At 41.1% G+C, this 19,263-nt stretch overlaps 1 protein-coding gene across 3 annotated transcripts in view; it reads left to right on the top strand.

The window, feature by feature from the left end:
* The window catches only part of pik3cb (phosphatidylinositol-4,5-bisphosphate 3-kinase, catalytic subunit beta), a 55,905-nt gene that overhangs the window by 15,671 nt on the left and 20,971 nt on the right, over positions 1-19,263 (top strand). For all 3 annotated transcript variants that reach the window (XM_036001080.1, XM_031283671.2, XM_031283670.2), the window contains 2 exons: positions 15,187-15,382; positions 17,067-17,295. In XM_036001080.1, the coding sequence (XP_035856973.1) occupies positions 15,224-15,382; positions 17,067-17,295 (388 nt within the window). In that variant the 5' untranslated portion in view covers positions 15,187-15,223. The remainder of the gene's footprint in view (positions 1-15,186; positions 15,383-17,066; positions 17,296-19,263) is intronic.

Below are 19,263 nucleotides of genomic sequence, written 5' to 3'. Positions count from 1 at the left end.
CCACATGCTTTTTTGCCCTCTAATCATACTAGAGCTGATACAGTTGGTCAATTGATTCATTCGTCGATTGACGGAAAATTAATCTGCAACAATTTTGATAATCAGTTAATTGTTGAAGTAGTCTTTTAAGCAAAAAATGCTTGTTTTTCTAGTCTTCTGTGACAGTAAACTGAATACCTTTTATGAGTTTTATACTATTGGTTGGATAAAACAAGCATCTTTGGCTTTGGTTAGTTGTGATGGCAAGTATTTGTATTATTTTTTCACACTTTAGGCCAATTGATTAGTCAATTAGAAAATATTTAACAGATTAATCAACAATGCAAATAATCGTTAGTTGCAGCCCTAAGGCATACATACCAAGGCAAAGGCTAAAAAAAATCGGACTCTGATTTGCAGGTTAATTTCCTGCTGTTCTTCACCATGCTGACATGTGTGCCAGCTGCAGGAACTCGCAGAGTAAACCTGCAGCTGCTCCAAACTGTCTTAACTTCCTCTTCCTCGCAGATGTAATGCTTTATAAATATGCAGTGCAGGTGCAGCTTTGACATCTATCAGCATAAAGCACACAATTCCGGCTGTCAATCAGTGCCGGTGGCCAATAACCACCAATAATCAGTACAGAGGCCTCCCACCTGCACTCTCTGATTGTCTCTCCCCCTTCCTTCACTCCTACTCAAATGTGGAAAAATAGCTTGATCCAATTACTCATGCTATGTCATGGTCTCCAGTGATCTTCCCAACGACACCACCGTATTATCACCACGGAGCAGATTGAGTTTTATTGGCACTGCAAGATCATTACATAGCTTCTCATAAGACAAATGAGTAATGTCTGTGCTAACTGTTCTTTTCCTTGAAATGACCTCTTGAGTGTTCTCTCTTGCTTTTAGTTTTCACATCAAGCAGTGTGTTGAAACCCTTTGACTTACACAATCCTAGGAAGCCCTGCCCTTGGGCTCATTCTTAGGAGTGTGTTTGGGTGGCATTATCCTGATGGCACTGACCTTGCTACCCAATGTATTACAGAGGTTGTGTATAATTAGACAAGTCTGTGTTTTCAGATTGACAATGGAACATATATTGCTACAGTTAACTAATTATAAATGGAGAGTAAAGACAGACAGCTTACTTGCATGCTACATTATGTTTTCTGTTTGCTGTAACAAGAGATGTATTTGTTTATTTGGCAGTGATTCTTGTGGATCCCATTGGCTCTTATTATTAGTTAAACACAGAAAGGGACGCTGTGGCATAGCAGTGTGTGTAGAGTCGAACAGACCGATGGATGGATGTATAAACTAGAGAGGCGGACATCAGCGTATCATTTACCGCAGCTAAGTGTCCCCAGCAACCCAGTCACATCTATATAGAGAAATGACAGGCAGAGCCAAAAAAAAGTCTCCCATTTCCAGTCTTGTGTGTGTGTCATTCAGTGCCAATGTGTGGCCCTTTGTTTATGAAGGAGATAAATGGTGGTTTGGCAAGATGCTGGGGGACCAAGACTGAGAGATCAGCAGTGTGTGTGGGAGCCGTCCCCGCTATATTCACGACAGCTCAGTGTTATTTTTGTCCATTTCTTTCCAGTCTTTGCACTGTTTCATGATATTTTCAGCAGCTGTGGTCCTGTGGAGGCTATGTGTTACAAGCTGTGATTTTCTTTAAATCAATTAACGCTTTTGAAGAATCTCATTGAAGTGAGTTGTGCTTCTGGCAGTGACCTTAAATAACCTCTCAATCAGCTCTGTTGTTTGGCTGAACTTGTTTTTCACATCAGACTCCTCCGTTGTGGTTGTAAATGATGGTACTCCTGCCTCTTTGCAGAATAATAGCCATGCTAAAGAAGGGTGTCTCAATTTTGTCTGGGGGGGGGGGGGCACTGTCAGTTTTGAAAACCCCTGCATTAGACTAATCAGGTCGATCAAAAGAAATACAGCTATTTTGATAGGATTCATTTCTAAAACGTGCCAAAGAATTCACTTGTTTCAGCATCTCAAATGTGAATGTTTTCTAAGTCTTCTATGATATATTTGGGTTTTGGACTGTTTGTCAGACAAAACATGCAATTTGAAGATGTCGCTTTGGGAAATTGTGATGGGCATTTTCTTAGTATGTTCTGACATCTTGGGGATCAATTGATTAATCAAGAAAAGAATCTGTAGTTGCAGCAGTAATCCTGAATACTTTCTGTATTGTTGCCAGCTTCTTTCAGTGTGTGACATCTTTTGACAATATGGGATTGAACTGGTAAGTGAAGACTATTAGATGTAGTCATAAGATGTTGAATGGTTAACTTCGAACGGAAAAATATTGACCTCAAGAAAGGAAAAACATGTCCACAACATGTTCACTCCCTAATGATAGCTGTTCATTGTTTCCTCTTTGTCAGAGTTTCCGAGGAAGGCTTCCTCTGTCCTTTTCAAAAAAAGCTGTTGTGTCAAATGGAACAAAGGCTAATCCTCATGTCACCCTCATAGAGCAGCTGTTAGTACACAATGATACTCAACGTCAAAACAGGACGAACCATACCGGCCACCTTCAATCAGCCTGCACATCTACTGTGGTCATTGGATGCTGAAGCATAGGAGGGTGGCGCTCGGCCCACAACACTCCAGTCATTCAAATAGTTCTTTTTAAAGAGAAGAAACAGGGAAGTAGCCCATAATATAGTTTAAAATAGGTCTTCAGTTTTGTTTTGATGACATCAAGTGTATTTATATAAGAGTAGGATTTATTTTTAAGATCTCTGCGTTTTATTCATTTATCATACGTTTATTCATTGTCAAGAGCAGACAAGGCAAAGACATTAGTAGTCTGTGTGTTGATATGCCTGTACATTCAATTTCTTCATTTCCTGTTTCACAGAATCAGATTGGCAAAACTTTGCATATGTGTAGTTTTTTTCCTGTAAGGCTTCCTTGTGCCTGTAGTGTGTTTGTGTCTATCAGAGCTTGCTTTGAATAATGATATAAGGTTGCGATCAGAGTTTGCATAGTGCTTAGCTTTTCAGTAAAGGTATGGTAAGATCAGCTATGTTTGGGTGCTTTGCTTGCATGTCTGTCAGGAAGGCTGGTGTATATTTACTGTAGTATTGGATTTAATCAGAAGCGCTTTGACTATAAAAGCAGCTTATTTACATGTGCTGAGGCACTGACCCTTATGGTCGTGTGGGTGTATGGAAGTTACTGAAGGTGTGAGTAAGCTACAGATCCCACTCTGCAAAATACAGTAAATCATGTGAGTGTGGTTGTTTATGGTAGGGGGGCACTGTGCTACCAGCGCCATGTGACCCTGTTGCCCCCTCCAGCCTCAGTGTTTTTGCTGGAGCTCAGTGTGTGTATTAGTCTGTGAGGCCAAGCTGGTAGGGCTTTGTGTGTATGTTTGTGTGTTTGAGAGAGAAATGTTTTAAGGGGGGTAGGGGGGGGGGTTGGTTGTGAGGGTTGGTGGTGGCAAGGCCAACACAAGGGCAGTGTTTGTGCAGGGCACAGGGCTGTCCTCGCTGGCACGCACGTACACATACAAACACACACTTTCCAAAAACAGAGGCCTATTGTGGACACCCAGCCCAGTTCGGTCTACGCACTACAGTCACACATTGTATCACATCTTTGCTTCTCTATCTCCATCCTTCTCTTATCTTTATCTCTCGTTATCTATCACAAATGACTGTCTCTGTCTGTTTTTCTTACCCTCGGTAACCTTCCTCCAGCTATTTACAAATTGTTATTCTTGTTTCACTTCAGTATCTGACGTGATCAGGACCTCACAATTATACTTTACCTGTGTGTTAAGCTTATCAGTCTCTCATTTGCTTCCCGTGTTGCCTTGTTGAAGGTGTTTTTTTTCTCTTTGAAGCACACCATCTCCATGACAATCATCTCCCATCACCTCTTTCGTTCTTATCTCTGAGGGATGTGTGTGAAAAGTCTGACAGTTGAGTCATGGAGAGATGCATGCTAGCGCTGTTTATATCTGTCTCTGTGTGTAGCCTGTGTGCTTCTCCCCACTTGTCTTGTGTCTGTGAAGTGAATCAGGCCCTGTGGAACATCACACTTGCACCCCCACCACTCTCTCACCCCCGTCCTCACAGAGATAGAAGCTAATAAGATGAACTCATAATCAATCTTTATTATGCAGACATTCTGCATAGCAATTAGCAGCCACATCACATCAAATGACTCCTGTATTATCAACAATATAGGATAATGACTTCTTAATGCTAATCATTGCACTTGCGCCTTGTATTTTGCAATATTTTACTGTCCTGCAATTTTCTCTAGATGTAAGCTAGTTGATATTCTTGAATTGAGGCATGTTACCATGGTCTCTAATGCAACAGTATTGGTATCTCATATAGCCATTTACTCATCTTTTGCTCCCTCTATTTCTGCCCTCTCCTCACCTAACTTTGTATTCCTCAGGTAAAAAACACACACCACTGTCCCAATATGATCTCTTTCAACACTGAGGCATAATTTCACTGCTCTCTGGCCGTTCAACATCTGCCAATTTATCGCCTGTTGACACTTGATGCATTATGTATGAAATGTGTATACAAATAAATGTGCCGTTCCTTTCCTTGCACATACAGTTTGCTCATCAACAAGAGTGTGAGACATATTCAGCTCAAAGAAAGTTGAAGAGCTTGCACATCCATTCATCAAAAGTCCATTCACTTTATTATTTAAGACAAAATATGATGCCAAGCTATAGTGGCTTTGCCTATTTGATGTTCACTAAAAATATGAATGGCATTCTGGTGTGCAGGCTCTACTTTAACCCTATGTGGGGCCGTTTTAAACTTAACTTAACTCCACGTTGTATAATGTGATTTGCATACAGTATGAGATTCTGTGAAACCGATGACTTCTTGGTGCGGTAAATGAAAACAGCAGAATTAATTATTGATATAATCATTAATCAATCAATTAATAAAACTTGCAACATAAGGTGCTTAGCAATACAATGCAAATACAAGAGTACAATGACAATAAATGGTAATATAGGGACATGATGATATCAGAAATAACAGGGTACAGAAAACAAAACATGATAAAGGGGTTTTGCATCAACATGATGATTCACTTTATCACAATGTGTATCATTCCCATGACACATATAAATATATACACTCAGTTAACAAGTTTATTATGTACAATAAGCTGAGAGGTATTTCTGTTAATTAGTTTACCTTCATTGATTTAAATGGAGTTGACAAATTAATAGAAACATCTGTCACTATAACCCAATATAATGCAACACACCACAACTAAATCCTCCAAAATGACCATACAGGTGAATCAGCACCTCTCTAAAACTAAATCTGAACATTATAATCTTCAGGAGGCATTAGTTTTATATAGGTTGCCTATTAGGGCTGAGATGATATGCTTTTGTCCCGATTCGATTCTTTCACTATATATGGGTGCCGATTCGATTTGTATTGCGATTTTCATTTATTGCGATTCTAGAAGTATTGCGATAGTATTGAGTATTGGGATTTTCTTTTCCTTCTTTAACAAAAAACAAAAGTTAAATAATACACTTCTAGAGACAATATATCATGAGACATCACACAAGTCCGTTAACATTCATTTCATTTGAAAAGTACATAATAAGATTTATTTTCAGCTTTTTCTGCCTTCAGTCTGTTTCGCCTGAAACAGATATGATGTGCATTTCGTTGTCTTTGTACTTGTACTCTGCACAATGACAATAAAGTTGAATCTAATCTAATGTAGTCGCCGTCAGCGGTACTGTATAAATACTTAGAAAATATTTAGGTGAATCATTGGTAAAAGTAAATAAATAAAAAATATTGATTCTAGGGAAAATAATCGATTTTAAAAAATGTTGCAAAATACATGATACATACAATTTCAGTTTTTTCTTTCTCCACCCCTATTACCTAATGTGACTTTGTGACATGACTCTGCTGTTAATGACCACACTGAACTGTACATGAGTGCAAGTGTGTGTGGTAATGTGTTCCAGACAGGTTTAAACCAAAGCCTTTGAGTGGAACTTGTGAGATCATCTTTTCCACATGGGAAGTTTAGTACGTAATATGCTTCCCGTTAAAGTTGTTGCTAGGCAACTGATTAAAACCAAAAAAATGTTGCCAGGTTCTCATTTCCATTTATTAATAACTGAATTGATGTGCTGAATAACATACTAATTCAACAGTGCATTTGGGAGGAAAACTGTTGTGGCATCACACATCGGCCAGTAGTATTATTGTGAATATGCATATTTGCTGTGTCATGTGAGGACACAAGGGCAATGAAGCAGTTGTATAAACTCAAGCATCCACACTAGGGATGAACGATATGGGGAAATAATGTAGTTTTTTTAAAATGTCCCTTCTGTATTATTCACTATACACAGGCAATAAATAATTCTGTAGTATGACCAACACAACATTGGATACAGTCAACATATTAACTGCTCTTTTATGTAGGCCAGGCCTATGTGTTATGAAGAAATGAGATGAATTGGTGCATGAATTGATATGAATAACATATTTATTTAGCTATTTAATTGTAAAAGCCTTCAATCACAGTAGAATATTAACTTCAAGCCTTGTCACATACAGTGAGGAAAATAAGTATTTGAACACCCTGCTATTTTGCAAGTTCTCCCACTTAGAAATCATGGAGGGGTCTGAAATTGTCATCGTAGGTGCATGTCCACTGTGAGAGACATAATCTAAAAAAAAAGATCCAGAAATCACAATGTATGATTTTTAACTATTTATTTGTATGATACAGCTGCAAATAAGTATTTGAACACCTGAGAAAATCAATGTTAATATTTGGTACAGTAGCGTTTGTTTGCAATTACAGAGGTCAAACGTTTCCTGTAGTTTTTCACCAGGTTTGCACACACTGCAGGAGGGATTTTGGCCCACTCCTCCACACAGATCTTCTCTAGATCAGTCAGGTTTCTGGGCTGTCGCTGAGAAACACGGAGTTTGAGCTCCCTCCAAAGATTCTCTATTGGGTTTAGGTCTGGAGACTGGCTAGGCCACGCCAGAACCTTGATATGCTTCTTACAGAGCCACTCCTTGGTTATCCTGGCTGTGTGCTTCGGGTCATTGTCATGTTGGAAGACCCAGCCTCGACCCATCTTCAATGCTCTAACAGAGGGAAGGAGGTTGTTCCCCAAAATCTCGCAATACATGGCCCCGGTCATCCTCTCCTTAATACAGTGCAGTCGCCCTGTCCCATGTGCAGAAAAACACCCCCAAAGCATGATGCTACCACCCCCATGCTTCACAGTAGGGATGGTGTTATTGGGATGGTACTCATCATTCTTCTTCCTCCAAACACGGTTAGTGGAATAATGACCAAAAAGTTCTATTTTGGTCTCATCTGACCACATGACTTTCTCCCATGACTCCTCTGGATCATCCAAATGGTCATTGGCAAACTTAAGACGGGCCTTGACATGTGCTGGTTTAAGCAGGGGAACCTTCCGTGCCATGCATGATTTCAAACCATGATGTCTTAGTGTATTACCAACAGTAACCTTGGAAACGGTGGTCCCAGCTCTTTTCAGGTCATTGACCAGCTCCTCCCGTGTAGTTCTGGGCTGATTTCTCACCTTTCTTAGGATCATTGAGACCCTACGAGGTGAGATCTTGCATGGAGCCCCAGTCCGATGGAGATTGACAGTCATGTTTAGCTTCTTCCATTTTCTAATGATTGCTCCAACAGTGGACCTTTTTTCACCAAGCTGCTTGGCAATTTCCCCGTAGCCCTTTCCAGCCTTGTGGAGGTGGACAATTTTGTCTCTAGTGTCTTTGGACAGCTCTTTGGTCTTGGCCATGTTAGTAGTTGGATTCTTACTGATTTGTATGGGGTGGACAGGTGTCTTTATGCAGCTAACGACCTCAAACAGGTGCATCTAATTTAGGATAATAAATGGAGTGGAGGTGGACATTTTAAAGCCAGACTAACAGGTCTTTGAGGGTCAGAATTCTAGCTGATAGACAGGTGTCATATATTGTGATTTCTGGATTTTTTTTTTTTTTTTAGATTATGTCTCTCACAGTGGACATGCACCTACGATGACAATTTCAGACCCCTCCATGATTTCTAAGTGGGAGAACTTGCAAAATAGCAGGGTGTTCAAATACTTATTTTCCTCACTGTATGTGACAAGGCTTGAAGTTAATATTCTTTCCTCACTGTAATATAATAATGACTTAACTTAAATAAAATCAGAAAAAAACAAAGCACTGCAGATGATGGCTGCATCAACTGAGTGACCTGGCCTCCTGATGCAGATGCAGGAATAGATGGCAAGGAGTGCACATTAGACCCCCTAATGTCATTCAAACTTGATATGATCACAATGCAGACTTGTACTGTCACAATCTATCTGGCAGAGTAACTCATCGTGATGTCACGGATAGAGCTACTTTGATGTGTTGCTGCACAGTTGTTACAAGAGATTGTAGATGATGATGTGATCTTCTCTTCTTGCCCATGATGTAACAAAGTATAGGCAGTGGATTGGATATGATTAGTGTCACAGTGGATTAATGGACAAATGTGACTTTGATCGCAGGTGAGTTGTAACCATCTTAATTTTAATGCAGTAAAGAACTTGCTCAGCACAATTGTCTCACTGAAAATCTCATGTCGTACAGTAATCTGTTATTCATGGTGTCAATGCACCACAAAGTCATAATTAGGTGTGTGCGTGCATGCGTGATGGAAGCCCCGATTGTTATTCTGCCATAATGAACAAAATTTGTTGAAATCATCCTTTTGATATTCAAAGAGACACGCTGATAAAGTGTTTACTAGGATTCTGTTTAACTCTGTATGTGCATAAACAAACCTTGTTGTACATACAAGCTACACACAGATATGTTATCTTTTTCGTACTCCAATTGATTAAAAAATAATAAAAAAAAATATCTTGGTACGATCAAGTTGCCGTGACTAGAATAAAGTAAACAACATTAAAAAGAGCTCTTCAGGGAAAAGAATAACAGCTCAGCCGATTCAGTGTTGATCAGCTTTTCATGAATGACTGGAATGACTGGTTGTTGTTTGTCACTCATTTCCTGTTTAGTGTCATTGCTTCCTGTCTGAGAACTGGGCATGTGCCACTGTGTCATTAGAAGTGGTTGATATGATGGAGCACTGCTAGCTGTCCGGATGTGGTTGTTTCACACGCAAACCTTACAAATACAAAAATACACACACGCGCGCTTCCACTCACACATGCTCCCACTCAATCTTTTCATTCACGCTTCCTCTCAGATACAGTATGCATCAGAGGCGATTTCTTTAAGACTGCAAGGGAAGCTCGGCTTCCCCTAAAATGTCAAAAAATGAATGGTCAAATACAGTATGTACTATTGTGTTAACATTTTATTGACTAAAAATGCGTTAGAACACGTTCATCTCAAAGACGAGTTCGTTCAGAATCAGCTACATATAGCAGGTTGACTGACTCGATTTCAGTGGAAGTCACTGGAAAAGACGCCTAGTTGGTACGACAGGGTCACAGAGCATTTTCTTGAAAAGGAACGTAGGGCAGAATTAACATATAAATAAATGGACAATTTTTATGATGTAGGCCGAAAATGAGCTTCCCCTCTTTGAAAGACCAGCAGCCGCCACTGGTATGCATGGAGTCAATTTGTTAAGTGGCTGTGAGAATATTTTTTACACTAGGATTTGGTTTCAAGACACTTCCTCATTACAGTTCTGAGCATGATGCATTGTTTCCTGCAGAAAGAAACAGTGATAGGATGATGATGATGATGATTTGAACATCAGATGAAACTGATGCCCTGTGAAAGAACTAAGTTAGTGAAGCAAGAAATAGATTGATAGAATAGTTGGATAATAGTAGGACGCAGCAAAGATCTAAAAATCAGAAAATAAGTGCAATGTAAGAAGTTCAGTGGGTGGAACTTGTAAGTACTACTTAATGTAAACATACTACAGTAACTGTGTACAAACACATATTCATTCATACATGCACAAACATGTCTGGTCACTGACTCAGCTGCAGTGTGTCAGAGTTAAAATGACCTTTACCCCAGAATGTGTGTTTACTGTCTACAGTCGCCACCGATGTCCACTCCTAAATACAGTAAGTGCTAGTACTGCTCCACTGGTGACTCACATACATACACTCACTCCAGCCACAGTACACACACCCCAGCTGACAGCTTATCCACACACCACCCAGACAAGCACGTACTGTTGAGCTTAACAGCTTTGCAGTTAACCTCACCTAGGCCAACACATATACTTATACTACTTTAAAACCTGGCTGAATATTAGTGTAAGTATATTGTGCACAACGCTACAAGCACTGTTCATTCATCTCTACCTCTCTGACAGGTTACGTTGTTCTGCAAGAGATACCTGAGCTTGTCTATGTGCTGGGTTTTTAATAATCATTGCAAAAGAGAGAGTATCCCTTTAATGAATGGACCATATGCTCTAGCTGGTATACATATAAGTGCATGTCCTGGCCTCTTGTGATTAAAAACATTTAGTCTACAGACTGTGTGAGTACAGTACAAAGTTGCATCCAGCTTTGTTGTGTTACAGCTTCACATACATTGCCATTGTGGTTAGTGGCTGAAAGTGAGACAGGATATGTGGCGAGAGCACCAACAAACCAAAATCCGGGCTACAACAATGGATTGTTTTCATTATTGGTTATTCTGTTGATTATTATTTTATTGGTTTATCATTTACTTTATAAAATATCTGAAAACTATGAAAAATACCCATCAAAACGTCCCTGAGCCCAAAGTCCTTAAATATCTTTCAATCAACAGTCCAAAACCCAAAGATATTCAATTTACTGATAAACAGAGAAAAGTAACAAAACCTCACAATTTTCTAAGATGTGACCACAGAATCTTTGACATATGTTCTTATTAAATGACTTGTCCATCGAGTAATCGGTCAATCGAGTTGAATAATTTCAGCACTAATAATTGAAAGTGTTAGGCTACTTGTTTGGTTCTGTGAGACACTTTAAAAGTCTCCACACTAAACAACATATTTGTTTTTACACAGTTCGATGAGCTGGATGGAAGCCTTATCTTTATTTAATTTTGCATACACCATCACACACACACACACACACACACACACACACACACACACACACACACACGCACACACACACACACACACACACAAACCGACATACACACAATCTGCTTGCCCAGAGGTGGAAACGCTGACTTAGGCAGTCTCAGTATTGCTTGTTTGTCTCCATACTGATTTACAAGAGTACAGTGTTTGTACTGGGGAGGTGAAGAGGTCTTGGATCCTCTTTGAGAATTTTTAGCACAGTGTGGAAGAAAAATGTGTCCCAGGACCCTTAATCACCAGGCATGACCTTTTACACACACACACACACACACACACACACTATTTATGGCACACATAGAGGACGCGTAGACACACATTCCATTGTGGAGAGGCTCACAGGCCTCTTACTGTCAGACAGAGGGCGCTTTGGAAAGAGTGCTGAGTAACACCAGTGTTTAAATAACTGTTAATCCATCTGCCTGGGCATGAAAGCCATTACCACATGTCACTGTCACTAGTTAAGAGGGACAACTTCCATTGCAAGCAGAGGTTTGCTTTGTCTGTTCTATCTGAGGTTTGATTTTGTTATTGCAGTTAGGGATGCACCGATTGGGAAATTCTGGGCCGATACCGATGTTTAACATAACAACTTGGCCGATGCTGATGTTTTTTCTTTTTGTTATTTATTCCTTCTTTTGTGCCACGGAAACATACAAGTCTTTCGGCTCTTGATCACACTATCCTAGAATGAGCACAAATTCAATCAGACCAATTTATGAAACAAAAACAACCTTTATGTCACTTTCTTGTTGACATTAGTTATAACCTTATTTATGACAAGTTCTTTTCTGAAAAATAACATTCAAAAACCTTTTGACTGCTAACTAATCAATGAAAAGATTGTTTCAGTACATTGCCCAACAAAATTATTTGAGTGGTTTTAGCCTGATAAACAAAAACTTACTCAATGAGATTATTTTCATGGCCCAATAAAAAATATTTTTTCTGATAAATAAAAAAAAAATACATCAAGTGTAAATGCAAAAACAAGTGAAATAAATAAATTATGTTAATTTGTTTCGCTTTGGCGCTGTCTGGAGGCAGCTGTTTGGCTTTCTCAAACGCCGTGTCAATTGAAGTCTGAGTCTTACCGGGGGTTTGCGCTTTCTTGGCAGCTTCATTTTTCCGTTTTTGGTCAGCTTGCAGGTAATCGCCGTACACCGCCTAGTTCCTGCTTCTCAAATGTCCAATGAGATTTGTTGTGTTAAATGACTTTCTAACAGCCCCCCCTCTTGAAATTTCAATGGAACACGTATTGCAAACTGCAAAACGCTGATCTTTCTCTGAAACTGTAAAATATTGCCACATGACCGCCATCTTCTTTGTTTAATCTAAGTTACTGAGGAGAGTGCGCGGGTGCCCTCTTCCGTCTCGGTCTCTGCCCCCGCCCAAATAAAAAGAGGGAAAAAAAAGTTTCTCCTGAGCACAGCATTCATGACACATATAATCATCGGCGAATGTCATTTTTATTCCCCGATGGCAGTTAACGAGGCAAATATCGCCCGTTACCGATGTTCAGCCGATGCATCGGTGCATCCCTAATTGCAGTGTACTGTATGTCAGAGGTTATGTTGTTCTGTGTTTAGACTTTGGAAGTGAATGCCATTTTAATCAAACCAGTTTGCCCCTCAAGTATGCTTCCCTCCAATCTCCCAACGTTCCTTTGATTTACCGACACATCCCTTTCCAGTGCATTTGCAGGTATTTGGTCAATGATCAGACATGAAGGTTCAAAGATGTGAACAAATGACCGTTATCTTTTTCATCCCAGGCAGCTGTATTTTGAGTTTGTGAAAGGAAACTAACAAGAGTACATTTGGAACCACTAAAATTTAGACCAAAAATTGCAATCTGTGTATTGAATTACAGTTGATTTTGTAAATGTTGCATAAATACAAAATCTACCTTGGTTTGCACAGAAAACCGGCAAAGCACATATAAGCGGGTCATATATCTGCACCTTCAAACACAAATAGTCATCAAAGTGTGCCTGGGAGCTGTGAACTGGATGCTCCATAGTGATACATTGTTTATTTCTGCTAATGCTGGCTAACTGGACAGATCCCTTCAGGCTTTTCTGTTTGTCATATGAAACTCTCTCTTTCTCCCTGAACTTGCAAACCTACTTGTTCTCCTCTGATCCACCTGCTGAAACCTAACCTTGCAGCAGACCTCTGGCTGTCTGCCACCACATCCTCAATAACTCTGCTTGTGTGTGTGTGTGTATATCTGTCTGAGTGTGTCTGCATCACAGTAGGATGAGACACTATGCAAGCTGTCTGGTGTGAAAACGTCGCCAATATTTAATGAGACAAGTGATTATGCATAGACATGCATGCACATGTGCTTGTTCATCCGTCTCTGAGAAACCAGTGTTGTCAATGTATCCGTCAGACATGCTGGGTGTCATGTTACTATTCATGTTTGTAACTGTGCACCTTTTGTGACGTTACAGGCTCATCGTTGACTGCCCCCTTTACTGTTCATTTGACTGGTTTCTTGTGTTGTTGTGTATTGTCTTGTTGCCGCCTGGAAGTGTGTATCTGTGTCAGTAAGTAAAACATTGTCTTGTGTATGTAGGAGTTATTACATGCATAAACAGTGTAGTATAATATGTGCCGTTGTGTTAAACTAATCGTGTTTGGTTCACCCCTCATCACATGCACTAACTGCAAAGTCCCTTTAATAGATGTTCAGAAAGCAGACAACAGTTTGAACAGCACACAGAAACACACACAAGATTTATTCCATTTGCGTGGCTAATAATGTCAAGTGTCTGAGATTGTGGCTCCAAATGCACAGCAGATATTGCACCATCCTCAGCAGCCACGTGGCATAACAACGGCTCATCTGCTGGTAGCTTGAGCACTTAACTTAGAGGGGAAAGCCCATTAGAGGCAATCAGGGCTGTCATTTTTTTAATGGGTGGATCGAGATGAAATGGAAATGGACCTGTGGCCTACTGGAAGAGTTAATGTTCTATGCCACTTAAGGACTAGGTTAAGGGAAAAAGGCAGGTGGAAGTGGTGTGACGGTACAGCTGTGGTTGAGGCACGAGCCCAAATGGAAACCAGGCTGTGGGCTGTTTTACACCAGCAGCTGGGAAGCCACTTACTGCAGCTCAATGGAACTTTCTGCAGTTAACATGCATGTGTTTATGAGTCCACATGTGTGCTTTTGTTATTTGTCCTTGAATTGCATGTAGCCTTTCTCAGCCAGTGCTTTTGAACATGTAGAGATGAACTGTGGCAGTCTAACCCCTTCCTGCCATACTTGATAATTACCTTAGCAGCAGCTGCTCTATGTTTTTCTGAGTGTGTTTAGGGATGGTGTATACTGTATGGTGCATATGTATTTGCGTGCACTTTTATGCATGCATTATCTGTCTAAGTATGAGTGTTTTCTTTGTGTGTGTGTGTGTGTGTGTGTGTGTGTGTGTGTGTGTGTGTGTGTGTGTGTGTGTGTGTTCTCTGCCAGGGGGACCAGATTGTCAGATGAGGGGAGGGCGACTGATCTTTTGTTCTGTTTGCTTAGTGGGCATTCCTCTGAGCACTGGCCATCACCCAAGTTAAAGCTACCGGGCTCGTACTGGAGTCGGCACGGTGCTGCCCCCAGGGACATAGTGACTCTAGATAATTTGCGCCTGTCAACTTGTTGTCTAATCTACAGGCTTTCTGGAATACAACCCTAAGCTGCAAGGTTTCCAGGAAAGTGTTCTCAGCCTCAACCCGGGATCGGGATACATTAACATAAAGCCTGTTTGTCTTTAGGTTGCTAGAGTTCATTGTGACTCATGACTTATGATACCATTTCAAACTAATGCTTTTTTTAGTTCTGAAACTGTTAGTGTGTCAGCTCCCTAACCCCAGCTATCATTGTCTCCTCAGTAGTAAGGGTTTAAAGGCTGAATCAGAATGACCTATTGAGAACAAATGTATCATTTGAATAAATACATTTCTCCTTTTTCAATTACATTACACTCATTAAAACCATGAATCTCAGTCTAAAATGTGTGATTTGTTTGGCTCCTCTGTCCCTTCAGGTCCTTATGGTTGAGGTGGTGTGTGGTGCCCCTTGCCATGCCTCCTGCCATGACAGACCTCCTGGACATATGGGCGGCCCACTCGCCCCTGGCCGGCCACGCTTTGGACCAGATCACTGTGGACTTTCTGCTGCCCACCGGTATCTACATCCAGATGGTCGTTCCACGCGAGGCCACCATTCAGCACATCAAACTGGTGAGCGGCACAGGTTTGGGCTAAAATGGAATTTCTACACATCAGTTGTACTTAAAGCCATATGCTGATGCTGATGTGAGGTCATTTCAGTTGTGTTATTTGTGTTGTTACAACACAACTGATAATTAATAGATTTTAATAAAATCAACTTTCCACATACTTCAAGGAGATTCAATTTATGTATGTGCTTGTGTATCCTGACGTTGTGTTATTGTCCTCACATGCCTCTTGGCCTATTGTCTAATTGACTGATGAGGGAAAACAGTCTACAGCCCACACACATATTTACAAGTGCACACACACACACACACACACACACACACACACACACACACACACACACCCACACACACACACACACAGTCACACAGCTAGTCAGTTAGACATTATCTAATGCCTGTTTTGACAAAGGTGGCTGTTGCGGCTGTCTGGGTGTTTATTATTAGTGAATAGCTATTGTTTTCAGCACACAAAAAGGTCATGACATCATGCATGACTGCAGCTAATTTTGTGAAGCACATGTCAGACGTCACAGACTTGATGGGTGTTTTAGAAGTTGTTAAGTACATTACTTAACGTAGCACAAAGTTTGTGTTGGTATGAAAGTACTTGAAATGACAATTTAACTATTATGTGACGTGATTTAGGTATTCATTTCAACTACAAAGTTTGACCAGCAAAATGGAAATACCTGTGCGATGCAGTGAATTGCAATAGTTCTGCAGTAACTACTACTTAACCTGAGGCTGCACTTTGTGGTATTGTTTTATTTAACTGCACTTTATTGAAAGTTGTTATATTGAAAGGTATTTTTCTACCTTCCTTACATGTTTCCGTGACAGAAGCAGCGGAAAGCTATGACAAATTATGTCACTGAAGCAAGAAAGAGAGAAAAGACAGGGAGAAGAGACTGCTTTGAGGTTTTTCTTGTAAATGAAAGAGGGGGGGGGGACAAATACGAGGAACCCAGGAGGAGTAAGCAGGCCTTCCAGACAGCTTCATGCCAGACTTTTTTTTATCAGTTATCAAGAATCCAAGAAGAGCCGTTTTTTGACCTTTTTTTTTTCAGATATCCTGGAAAGCGGGAGATATTTGTTTGGAGGGCAAATGTATCCTGTTCCAGTATGCAACAGCATAGCTCTATAACCTCACACAAACACATTCAACCTGATATCCAACCCTGTGATCATGCTGTGGCTGCACTGGGACATAAATCACACCAGCATTGCTGGTGGTAATACATTATTCACATTCTAATCGGCTCACCCAGAGGCTGTGTCATGTTGCTGTGAATCATGCTTATGAAACATACTCATTTGTCAGTATTATTACATCATTATTCTATGTTTTTCGTATTTGGTTTAAGGCATCTATTGAAAAAAACAAATGCCCTTTGAAACCAGCATTTCACTGCTCAGGTTATTCATGATCAAACTCCATCAAAAGCACTGTGATGTTCCTGTATGGGTTAATAAGAAGATGCTATTAGCCTTGCTAAACCATCGGATAATCTCATATATACAACGCCATCAAGTCAAAAATAAGGATGCTGTTTATTCTGATTGCACATATTCTAAATAGGATTTATTTAGTTTAGATCAGTGGAGCCGATACAAACACTCCCTGTGGTTTTAAAGCGCAGACGCACTTTAGTAAAATCCCCATTTGTTCTTCTCCCTTCTAGCTCTTATGGAAGCAGGCTCAGTCACACCCACTGTTTTCCTCTCTGGGCGAGATGGAGAGCCACATGTTCGAGTGTGTCAACCAGGCAGCCGTGCACGAAGAACTGGAGGACGAAACTCGCAGGCTCTGCGATGTTCGCCCCTTCCTGCCAGTCCTAAAGCTGGTGACGCGCAGCTGCGGCCGAGCGGAGCGCTTGCTGGACTCCAAAATCGGCGTGCTCATTGGCAAGGGTAAGACAGCATCACTATTAAGACTTTCCCTCAATTTAAAGAGGCAGACTATCATACAAGCTCTCACACACATTACTCCCTCCCTGATTGATTTGCATACTGTCCCTGTTTGACATTCCCAATAAAGAAAGGCACTTAAGAGTTGGTAAGTGCAACAGTAAATCTTTCCGCACACACAACAAGCCTTAAGCACCTCCTCCAGAACGCTAAGTATCTCTGCTACTCAGCACATTCACCGCAGACATCTGCAGCTGGCTCCTATTAGCGGCCCTGCTGTCTGATAGAGAAGCGTGAGGGTTGACTGGACGTGCTCCTGATATGTCTTCCATCACCTGTCACTTTGTATTATCTCTGGTGAAGATTAGGCCTATAGAGAAGCAGAGGGGATCGATCAGTACTGTAAAAAGTAGTTTTCTGAAGTAATTAAACATTTGTTGTAACTCAGACTATTTATTCATGCATGAGAGGAAAAAAAGACTTTCTAACTTGACACAAAGGATCTTAAGCTAGACGTGTATATCTATATCATGTATCCCAGCAATGCAGTAGCTAGTATTGTTGCAACGATTAGTTGATCAATAGAAGATTACTCTGCAACCATTTTCTGTTCCTGTTCTGTTTCAGTTCCATCTACTTAAATTTAAAGATTTGTTGTTTTTCTTTGTTTTTGGAATACATCTCTTTAAGCTCTACACGCATTTTTCACTATATTCTGACATTTTAAAGACAAAACCATTCGTTGATTAATCAAGAAAATAATCGGCAGATTAATCAATAATGAAAAATAATTATTTGTCGCAGCCCTAATTGAGATAATTGCATGAAGTATGGTACATGCATCCACGCAACTGCATGAACACTAAATACATGTTTATGTTATGAAGTGATTGGGAGGAACGGCCTCCCTGATCTAAACCAGAGTGGTTGTTTGTTGTTGGACTTCTGTGCTAGTCATGGATTGTCTATAACGAACACCATGTTCGAACATAGGGATGCTCATAAGTGTACTTGGTACCAGAGCACCCTAGGCCAAAGGTCAATGATCGATTTTATAATCGTTTCATCTGATCTGAGGCCGTATGTTTTGGACACTCGGGTGAAGAGAGGGGCAGAACTGTCAACTGATCACCATCTGGTGGTGAGTTGGGTCAGAGGGTGTGGGAAGACTCTGGACAGACCTGGTAAGCCCAAACGGGTAGTGCGGGTAAGTTGGGAACGTCTGGAGGAGGCCCCTGTCCGACAGACTTTCAACTCACACCTCCGGCGGAGCTTTTCGTGCATCCCTGTGGAGGCTGGGGGCATTGAACCTGAGTGGACAATGTTCAAAGTTTCCATTGCTGAAGCTGCGGCGGGGAGCTGTGGTCTTAGGGTCTTAGGTGCCTCAAGGGGCGGTAACCCACGAACACCGTGGTGGACACCGGTGGTCAGGGAAGCCGTCCGACTGAAGGAGTCTTTCCGGGATATGTTATCCCAGAGGACTCCGGAGGCAGTTGCAAGGTACCGAAGGGCTGCAGCCTCTGCCGTGAAAGAGGCAAAGCAGCGGGTGTGGGAGGAGTTCGGAGAAGACATGGAGAAGGACTTTCGGTCGGCACCAAGGTGCTTCTGGAAAACCGTTCGCCACCTCAGGAGGGGGAAGCGGGGAACCATCCAAGCTGTGTACAGTAAGGATGGGACGCTGTTGACCTCAACTGAGGAGGTAATAGGGCGGTGGAAGGAGCACTTTGAGGAACTCCTAAATCCGACTAATACGCCCTCTATGGTAGAGGCAGAGCTGGAGGATGATGGGGGATTGTCGTCAATTTCCCTGGTGGAAGTTGCTGAGGTAGTTAAACAACTCCACAGTGGCAAAGCCCCAGGGATTGATGAGATCCGTCCAGAAATGCTTAAAGCTCTGGGTGTGGAGGGGTTGTCTTGGTTGACACGCCTCTTCAACATTGCGTGGAAGTCGGGGACGGTGCCTAAGGAGTG

This window comes from Sander lucioperca, chromosome 5 (genome assembly GCF_008315115.2).
Source record: "Sander lucioperca isolate FBNREF2018 chromosome 5, SLUC_FBN_1.2, whole genome shotgun sequence".
Taxonomy (NCBI): Eukaryota; Metazoa; Chordata; class Actinopteri; order Perciformes; family Percidae; genus Sander; species Sander lucioperca.
This window is presented reverse-complemented; position numbering and strand designations above follow the sequence as displayed.